The sequence below is a fragment of the Pieris napi genome, chromosome 2, assembly GCF_905475465.1.
Source record: "Pieris napi chromosome 2, ilPieNapi1.2, whole genome shotgun sequence".
NCBI classification, from domain to species: domain Eukaryota; kingdom Metazoa; phylum Arthropoda; class Insecta; order Lepidoptera; family Pieridae; genus Pieris; species Pieris napi.
In genome coordinates this window covers 8570899-8581409 of record NC_062235.1, presented here as the reverse complement: position 1 = coordinate 8581409, position 10511 = coordinate 8570899, and the positions used below count along the sequence as shown (strand labels likewise).

The 10511-nt window shown below is 32.5% G+C and overlaps 1 protein-coding gene across 3 annotated transcripts; it reads right to left on the bottom strand.

Annotated features, from left to right (window-relative positions):
• Positions 1-670: 670 nt before the first annotated feature.
• LOC125062810 (death-associated inhibitor of apoptosis 2-like) lies at positions 671-9932 on the bottom strand. 3 transcript variants are annotated; one of them, XM_047668996.1, is made up of 12 exons: positions 9916-9932; positions 9206-9476; positions 8565-8707; positions 7938-8075; positions 6880-7087; positions 6105-6263; positions 5499-5576; positions 4605-4707; positions 3767-3911; positions 2444-2657; positions 1783-1916; positions 671-1113 (listed from the first exon to the last, which is right to left on the bottom strand). In XM_047668996.1, the coding sequence occupies exons 2-11, from the start codon at positions 9431-9433 to the stop codon at positions 1794-1796; spliced, it is 1539 nt and encodes a 512-aa protein (XP_047524952.1). In that variant the 5' UTR covers positions 9434-9476; positions 9916-9932; the 3' UTR covers positions 671-1113; positions 1783-1793. The 3 variants fall into 3 exon arrangements, with proteins under 3 accessions (XP_047524952.1, XP_047524943.1, XP_047524934.1); XM_047668987.1 differs by lacking the exon at positions 9916-9932 and adding an exon at positions 9826-9890; XM_047668978.1 differs by lacking the exon at positions 9916-9932 and having other exon boundaries at positions 9206-9909.
• Between the last annotated feature and the right edge of the window lie 579 nt (positions 9933-10511).

Sequence of the window (10511 nt, the reverse complement as noted above, 5' to 3'; positions counted from 1 at the left end):
ACACTTGAGAACTTTAAACAAAGAAAATCTATAATCGGTGTATCAAATCTGAATATAACAATTTTAGTCACTTATGCATATCAAAAATGCAATATAATGATTAGATAGACATGTTTGATTGATTTTTTTGTACTGAAACAAAGATTCAATTATATCAACTACATATGTTTAAAAAATTACAATTACGTAGATGTGGGAATTGCCGTGATTAATAATCTATAAATATTTATGGAATTTTATTTCACATGAAAATATATATATGTTAGCGTAAAATTGTAAACACCGTTAGATTGTAATCTATCTCGCGAGATTGTAAAATGTTGAAAGATTGTGAACCTCAACGAACTGCTTCAAATTATCATTCAAACTTCTTTGGTCAATCACAGATTAATTTTACTTCCCAATAATTTCATATAACTAATTCTAAAGCTGTGAGTTACTGTCAACACGACATCAATTTACATTCATCAAAACAATCAATTTACATTCGACAACAAACGAATTAGGAGGTGCGATCCGTTTCTTAATTTGACGGTTTCACTTCGATAGATTACAATCTAACGGTATTTACAATTTTGCGTTAACATATACATACACGCAATAATTTAATAAGACCATTTAGACGCATTATATATTTGGATAATGTAATTAATAAATATATATTGTACTGTAAAATGAACGTTTACTGATGACAAAAGTCTTAAGTAAATTATTATCATGTATGTATTATTTGCTTTGTTAAAAAAACTATTTTATTTGAAGAGTTTTGTTCTTAATCATATGATTTTATAATATTAAAATCAATTAAACATGCATTTTTATAAACATAAAATGTTAATTAATTTTTATATTTTTTACAGTGCGCCATACTTCGACAATCTTATTTGACAGCAATCACATACTACATACATTCATTATTACTTATAGTATACAAGATATCAGACCACAAATGACAATATTTCACGTTAAAATATTTTGTCAAACATTTTAAACAATTATAAACTTAATATCAACTATCACATATATTAAAATAAATATTTTAATAATAACGACAATGTGCTATCGTGGTTTGGTTGCAAGCTCAAGTGGCGTCGGCAAAATAATGTATTCGTGCTGTAATAAAACATTTTTTAATCAGTTAAATGATAACCTACATTGTTTCCAATAATTAATATTTAGTTAGTCCTTATCGTTCAAATGAAAAGTTCAATTTTAATTCAAAATACGCTCCGTGAAATCATTTTTGCTTCACAGTATCCATAATTTTATTAAAAAATTATGATATTGTTAGCGGACTAACGCCATCTTGTAGCAGAAACCTATATAAAGCATGGCAACATCGGCGTTGACTCACTTTTTTTTCGAGACTTCGTGCGGAACGGACTTGTTACTAACCTAACCTCAGTAGATTTTAAAAGTCTAAAGTACCTACACGTTCTAATCTTTTGTGTTAACTAATAATATTTTTATATATACACACGGTACATTACTAGCCTAATATTACCACAAAATTATTTTAGAGCTTGAACTAAGGATAGTACCATCTTTGTTACCATGGTTACGATGCACCAAGCAACTTCAGTATTTAAGGTACTTTTTATGAAAAACAAACCCGTCCAACTATGTATTACCTATCACATAAATAATATTGTTTCATATACAGGTGTCTCATAAATCAAGGTCATGCCGAAGTCGCATGATAAAAAAATTCGCTTGACATTGATTTATGGGACACCCTGTGTAAGGTTAAAACAAATGAAATAATTAAATATCTCGCATAACCTGGTGGGTTGTCAGGCGAAGTAGGCCCTGACTAGCGCCTTAACCGCGGCACGGCATAAGGGGCATGATGTTAGGGCCGTACTGCACATCCCACAGGACACCAAATGACCGCATGGCAGGAATACCATGCTGACCTGCGCATACACATCTATGGTACATACATTGACCAAAGAGCTCTCAAGTTGCAACTTTTGCTTTTAAAATATTTCATACACGTTTTCAAAGAAATCTTAATCTTTAGTGATATCAAATATTAAGATTAAGGGTGCGGTTGAAGCCATAAAACAGTTTTATACTTGCTCAAATATGAGCAAGTATAAAAAAAGCATGAGAGATTTTGTTCACAATAGTGAAGAAAAACATCGTACGATGTCTAGTCAAAAGGTCCTTTTGGGTCTAAGAAAGTAAAAAAGGTGTGAATCGAATTGATAACAACCTCCTTAGTTTTTTAAGTCAGTTAAAAATTGATATACATATGCACTAAGGGATAAAAACTCGAGAGGTTAAATAATGCCTGGAAGAAATCACTCGAAAGTGATAAGGCCGCCGGTTGCCTTCCCTATAATTTAATAATTATAATTTCTACTGATTTTTACAACAAAACAAATATTGGTATATTTAAATAATTGTACAATTTTTAAACCAAAAACATATTCCTTACCTCATTATCCATACAGACTTTGCAAAGTCTGGCTTCCTTTAACTGTCGATTCTCTTCCTCCAAGGTCATCTCTTTCTTTTCAACTGGTGTCTTTGGTCTGTCCTTCTCTGAATTTATTAATTTAATTGGTCGAGGTTGTTCTGGTAGGGGTGATGCTGAAGAGCTCTCGGAAGACTGCCTGCTATCGGACCTGTCTTCATCCAGATGAAGAGCCCTGAAAATAGAAGTAATATTTATCATTAAACTTGTTAGTGAAGTTATTAATAACGTAATAAATAAAGACGTCCATCAAATTTTACTAATTATCTAAAGAACGCTGTTTCAGATACGAAATTTAATATATGAAGAAATTATAGATAGAATCAACTTAATTCTTTATTAAATACTTTAAGTAACTGTCAACTAAGTAAGATGCATGTAAGAAGGATTTTTGAAGTGAAACTTCTTTCTCCCCTCATGCGCGGGTTGAAACGTCAAGAATATGTGCAGCGTTTTTGTCGAAGAAAAGGAAAATAAGGGCGAATTACCTTATAGAAATTCTATTTTTAAAATAAAAATTTCGTAAAGAGAATTTATGGAATATTAGTATTTTTATTTTATGCAAAATAATTTATTGAAATCTCAAATGACGAATTGAAACGATGAAAATTAAAATGCCACGTGTTTTTATTATCGAAGAAATAAATTTAAAAAATTAGTTTGCCAAAGAAGTTTCACTTCTACACGTGTACTTTGAACGCACGCACTTTTTTATAGAACGGGTAAATAGTGTTAATGTTAAGTAATACCGCCGCCCATAGACACTCAATGCCAGAGGGCTCGCGAGTACGTTGCCGGCCTTTTAAGAATTGGTACGCGTTTTATTTATTGAAATCCAAGTTTTTATCCACGTAAGCACTCCTGCGCCTATAACGACTCTTCTTAACTACCGGGAGCTATATAAACATATCAAAACTGTGTTTTTCTCGCCTACTCTGATGAATATTCTCCTTGAATCAATCCAGTTTTTTATAAGTTCATTTACTATTTTCCTTATTTTCTTTTTAAATTATATAGGCGAATTAATTTACCATAAAGGTGGTAGCTAAATTGATAAAGAAATTACTTTTTAAACCAATTAAAGAAAAAGATGCAAACATTTGAATACAGTAAAAAAAGAAAAACAAATTAAAAGAGACATTGTCAATTGTCAACGAGCACCCACTGACACCCAGGCATTGACAGCTGCCATCTGCGTTTACGGAAATGGCCAATGAACCGAAGCTATGTGTGATATGTAAAGATAATATCCAGCATAAATAACAATTCATAGAATTAAGTTACCTAGCACTTGTATCAAAGACCCGCAGTGTCTCAGCGAGTATGTCCCTCGCAAAGCGCTGACTGGACACCGTACTCCAGGCTTCTTCGTTCAACTGATCATCCAGAACAGCATCTATCAACGACTCGGAATTCGGAAATGGCGATCCTAAAAATTAGAATTAGTAAAAGAACGGTTAGGTTAAAAAAATAAAAACATGCAAAAATACATGGAAACTTTACGGTATAGAATTTGTTTTTTATTAACACGTGCAATACGCATATCAGATTTTTTTATTCTTGGTAAAGCTTTTTGATTGGTGTAAAACTGAATCAGACAGTCATTGTATAATTTTTAAAAATAATGTTCATTTACGACTTGTTACAATTATTATGAATTTTGGTTAGTTTTGGTTATAAGACCATAGTGCAGAAAGATTTATCGTGTCAAAGTTTTGTTTAAAATGGTGTAGTAAGTGTATAAGTGTAGAAAATATCTGTTTTGTTCTAGCTTTAGAAGAATAGAATAATGTAATTATTTTCACTGGCAATTGTTTTCTAGGCTATTTGTTCTTACCATACGGATGGCACCTCATACACAATAGTGTTTAAATTAGATTTAAAATAATTAAAAATAGTAATAAAAAATTTAATTCAGAATTCTGGATAAAAAATAAGTTCCCATAGTTGTGAAATGGTCTGATTATTTTTATTTATTACACATTGCAGTACATTAAAGTTGCAGTAAATTACAACTATTAATTAGTCATTTAAGGTTTTAATTAAGGCCTTTGCTTTTAAGTAGTTAACTAGAATATTTTAGTCGAAAATTAGTTTTTTTTTTATAAATATAAATACTGACCTGTTGCCTGCAACCGTCTAACAATAGCCCGTCTCACTCGCGCTGCATCCAAACCAGCTCCAAGGGCATCCGCCGCCGCATTGCTTTCCATACAATTCTCTATCTAAAAACATTTTAGGATTACGAAAATAAGTTTTTTTGAAGTTATACTTCTTTAGGCGCGTTATGAAAAATTTATGAGAGTGAAATTTTACGATGCGCGCGCACCTGAGACACAACATTATCAGTGTGATTATAGCCGGCGCGAGCGAGATGGGAATAAGACAATCTACAAGTAAAAAGAAATAGAATATGCGTGAAGTTAGCAGCTATGCCAAGAATTTTGAATGACCATAATGACTTTTGTAGTACCTTTTAAACAAAGATTTAAGCACGAATACTAATAAGGAGAAAATGAAGGCTTGGAGCGATATAACGTTAATACGTAAACGTAGATATAAGATTAATAGAATTTATGGTACACTTAATTTAAGAGAATAATAATAAATATTTATTTATTTAATTTTTCAAATGTAAACTTAACTTTATTGACTATAATTACTCCTTTTGCAGTCTTTGATTATTTAATTGTAATTAATTATTTGCATGCAATCAAAAACTATTTTTAATAACGCCAAAGAAGTATAATATTTTTTTTATTTAACAGGAGGCAAACGGTCTGAAGGCTCACAAGTAGTCAAGAAGAATGTTCTGAGAAGTTGTTCGTTGTTGTTGTTAAGACTAATATCTTTAGCTGAGTTCTATCATCGGACGTCAAGGCAGAATACAAAATACCATCCGTATCACCTCAACGTCCGTCGTGCCACAACTGAGCGTTTCTTCAGGTCGTATAAAGCACTTAACATCAGATGAGCAGCCTGCCCGTTTGCTCCGTTATATTAAAAAAAAAATCACCTGACTTTCAGTGACCGGAAAGTTTACAGAAGCATTCCGAGGTCCTGAAGTTAGTACGCCACGTTCAGCTGATGACACCTGAAAATAAAATATACAATCATTTTAATGCATTATTCCACTTTTAATGACGCAGTAAGGGTGCGTCCACATCTGGCGAATGCTGCGCGTGGGCGGCGTATGAGCGGCGCACGAACAAAAATGCACGCGCGCAGCACGCAAACTGTTCGCGGCATATTCGCCAGATGTGGACGCACCCTAAGATGGAAGAGAGGAGACAACGATTGATCAATCTTCCACGATGTTGAACCCGAACGAGAAATCAGAGATGAATGATGACGTGGTTATGGAGAAAGAAAAAGTGAGAAAGAGAAAGACAGATTGTTGACAAGAGCAAAATATATTCTATTCGAAATGGCCACCTTTGGCTTTTATACAGGCCTTTGGCCACGAATCTATGGATTTACGCACTGTTTCCAAGAGATATTTCGCCACTGCTTGTTCCATCAAAATAATTTTTGTTATTGAAAGTAGACATCCCTGGAAACCTTAAAAAATTTCAATTTCCCTTAGCTCATAATGAGCTTCTGCATAAAGGTTTTAACTTACCGTCCGTCGTGCGTTACTGCTACGGGCCGTATCAACAAACTGCTGTCCCTTCATGAGTAACACGTATCCGCATTGTGGAAACCAACGCGCGTGCTCTCGCCACGGTATATCGCCCGCCTCCCATTTGCCCAGACCACCGTCACAGTAAAAACAACGAACCTGGATGAAATGAAGACCAATTTAAAAAAAGAGGTGTTATAAGTGTGATGTGTCTGAATGCCTGCTAAACGCTTTTTTATATATAAATACAATAAAGTCTTTATTTTAGTAAAAGAGTACATAGGATGATTGATAGAATTAAAAAGCACTGCACAATCAGTCGTCAAAGGAGCATGCAAAGTGTCAAAATATGTGTTACTTTCTTCGTAAACAAAAAGAATCTTAGGTATTTATTAGGCATTTATTTCTTCTACTAGTATAATTAAATTAACCACAAGACATCACATAATTTATATTATCAAAAAGAAGATATTTACTATTAGGATCTGTTTCACAATGTACGGATAAGTTCCAAATTAGCTATTTATTACTTATTGGTAGGATAAACACTATTGTTGCGTTTCACGACTGTCAGATAGCGCTATTCGTCACATAAAGTCCATCATAAGTTATGAGTCCGATGAATGTCAAATAGCACAACTTATCTTCCAAATAATTTATGTGTTGCATAGCTATTTGGTACTTTATCCATACATTGTGAAACAGACCCTTAGTATGGCATAGATATTTCTGATAGACAATAAAGTAATTTTATTATAAAAAATTTCAAACATACCTGATCTTCTAACCCAGTATAGAAAAAACCAGCTTCAGCTAATGAGCAAGGTGCTTGCGGCCGATCTTGGGGCCAGTTGCAATCAAAACTTGCCATTCGGGCTGTCAAAGAGGCCTTTGTAGGATGCCTAGCTCCTCCGCTAACGACTCCCAGATCTCTCCAGGTACTGCCAGCTGCTACTACTTGCTCATTATGTTCTGCTCCACTTCTGGAAGTGACACAATATTTGAAGAACTATGACTAATGTTATGGAAATTTATATTTAATATTAGTTGAACTAAAGAAATAAAAAATCTTATGTACCATTAATTAGTTTAAAACCTTTTTTTTATATTTGTAATCTTCTTTTGTGGTATTTTGTTTTTTTTTATTAAAAAAAATTGAGTGCATTCACATTGTGGCTGGGTAATTAACACAGAAATTATATAATCCAAAGGTCCTGTTCAGAGGTTTGATGCTTGGTAATACAATGCATGTTGTATGTCTAATGCGACTATAAACTGATATACTAAAAATTACTGAATATGAAAATGTATATTAGACTATAATACATTAGTCTGCAAAATACCTACAAACAGAATTGGAAATACTCAAAATTTAAACCTTATTAAATCTTCTAACAATTGCAGTTCTAACGAAAGAACTTGTTTTTGATTAATGTAAAATATACCTAGATAAATCTCACATATACAATATTATTGATCATATTTAGTAGACAAGAAACTCCCTTAAACTTTAACCTAAATGATAAACTAGAGACATTAGATTTACCTGGACCTTGGAATAGTTAATATAAAATGTAAACAAGATACTGCTTTGTTTGCTGACATTGTGGTTATATTAACCAGTTATGTTTGTGAGTATGTCTGCTGGAATAAGCTAACCTAAACATCTGGAATTACCAAATTGATTTTGTAAATTCTTTCATCGGTAGACTTTCATAAGGAAGATATAAAAATTAATATCTGAGATCTGTATGTGTGGTCTTCCCATCCTTAGAAATTTGCTTAACTTTCAATATACATTGTAAGTCAAATACTATGTTTTCCGTTACTTACGTTTGCAGAGGTATTGTGCCCTGTGGTTGGGGAGTATCACCTCTGAACTCTGGTAAGTCATGTATGTTTTCTGATATCTCTATATTAACATTATCCATTCGCGCTCTTCTAGTTGCAAATTCACACATTGGGAAATACCTGTAATTGTATATTTATTAAAATGTATATTTAAAAATATTATACTACTAGCAAACTTGGCGAACTCTGTTTCGCCACCAGACTGCTTCGTTTTATGTAACATTTCGTTTGGTGATCCCGCTTTTCTGTTGAATTTATGCTATAAACCTCACGGAGCCCAAGACCTTTCCAACAAATACAAAACCGTGGAAATCGGTTCGTGCGTTCTGGAGTTATAGCGTCAGGAAGGAAAACCCGACTTATTTTTATATAGTAGATTGACAAAACAACATGTAATAAACAATTTGGAATTTCTTTTGAAAAGCCTGGCTATACTTAAAAGTTCATATTAAACAATACAAACAGATAGCATATAGCATGTGGGAAAACTTCTCTAAGACTATTCTCTTTATTTACTTAAATAATTAATGGTATTGAATGTAGATGATTTACTGAAGGTAGTTGATTCACCCTTAACTTCATATATATAAAATAAAAATTATTGATTACATCTGGTGTATCTCAAGAGGTGATTCTAATCCCATATTAGTTAAAGATCCCAATTCACCACCACACCAAGCACATCGCAGGCGCCCACCGCCAGCATGATAAAAACCAGCATTTACTAATGCTTCACGTGAAAAAGATGAGTCCTAAAACAATTTATTGAATTACAATATTTTATTAGCACATTTGTTTTAACAAATTTAAGGAATTATTGTAAAATTAAGTTTAAAAAATATACTTGTTCACTATTTCAACAATTCAGTAGGTTTATAAAAGCAGCTTTTGAATTTACATCAGATCTAGATTAAACAATATATTGATCTAATGTTATACTGCAGATAAATTTCATATAAAATTTTAATTCCACATCATTTTTGATAGAGATATGGATCTATTGCCTTTTAATATATTTATTGATTGCAATTTGTGGTTACTGTTGATTATGATTATGATAGGGTATGCACTCCAGATACTGGTTTTTTACTAAATTTTAAATGTATAGAAGAAGATAGAGAGAAGGTGATGCAATATTTCAGCACTAAATAGTAACCAGATTTTATTTAAACTAAGAGTTCTACTTTACACTTCCACTTTATAAACCACCTACAGTAATAAGTAAACAATTATAAAATTAATTTACTTACATCCCAATTAACATATGAAAGCAGTCTTAGTGCATCACTTCTATACATTAGATCATCTTGAGTTAATTCATATTGCATAGGGGTAACAGATATGTCTACAGGTCTTGATGAACTACTCTCTTCATTTCTTAAGGTATATGCTTGATTAACTACAGATGGAACATTTCCAGATAGATGGGGTGTTACAACAAACAAACAATTAGGATCCATCATACGGTGACGCCCCATAACTTGATCACCATAATTCCACTCAGAAATCTTTCCACCACAGCTAAAACATTCAACCTCAGTTCCATTACCAGAGTAGAAAAAACCAGCTCGGGCTATTCTTATTGGATCAACGGGTGCTGAGGCAGGCCAGTTAGTAAAGGTACTAAGCCTGTTTGCTTCTATATTCATGTTGAATAGACTTGAAATTCAATGACACTGTTGATATAGATTTATTATTAAAAAGAACAAGAGAACTCATCAATTCTTAAATACATTTAAAATTATTTGTTGCATTCGAAGGGCGAAATGGAAGATTAAAAAAGACTATTGAACGATCAACAGTTGATACACTATAAATAAAATATCTGAAATTTAGCTATACTAAACGCAGAAAAGAAAAAAAACATTACAATTAGCCAAACTATAATAGTAAATTTATTATTTTGGTTAATTTTCTAGCCTTATGATCAATAATATTATAATACAAACTAAACCCTTACAATTGACATATAGCACATGGCACTTGACATATGACAATTATCACTGTTAGAATGAATTTATTACATAGTGAGATAAAAATTAATTGACTCGATACGTATATAGAGTATAGAACTAGATGAGCTTCTAAAATAACAATTATAACTAAAGAGAGAAGGCATTAACGTGAAAATATACTTAAGTGCGAGCGAAACAGAGTATCAGTTTTTTTGTCTCTATTTGCGTATCGGATTTTATTTGTTTACCACCGAGCCCTTGGTGGTAAACAAGTTTTCACCGCTTACTGATAAATCTGTGAAACCCAAGTCAAACCCATATTTTAAGACTTTATCCTTATAAGAGGTGTATTTAAAGTGTCAGTCATGGTGAATTGTTGCATAATTGGCTGTAAAAGCTATAGTGAACGTAAAGAACCAAACATAACCTTTCATCGGTAAGTAGCTTATTTTGTTACGACTCAGTAACGTTGTTCAAGAATTATTCATTCGAATGTGTATTTCGGTCAATAATAAGCAATAACCTTTTGTAAACCGCGGGGATTGAATTACGCTTTATTGTTAATATTATTTTCGCCTTTCCGGTACTTTACACCACATAA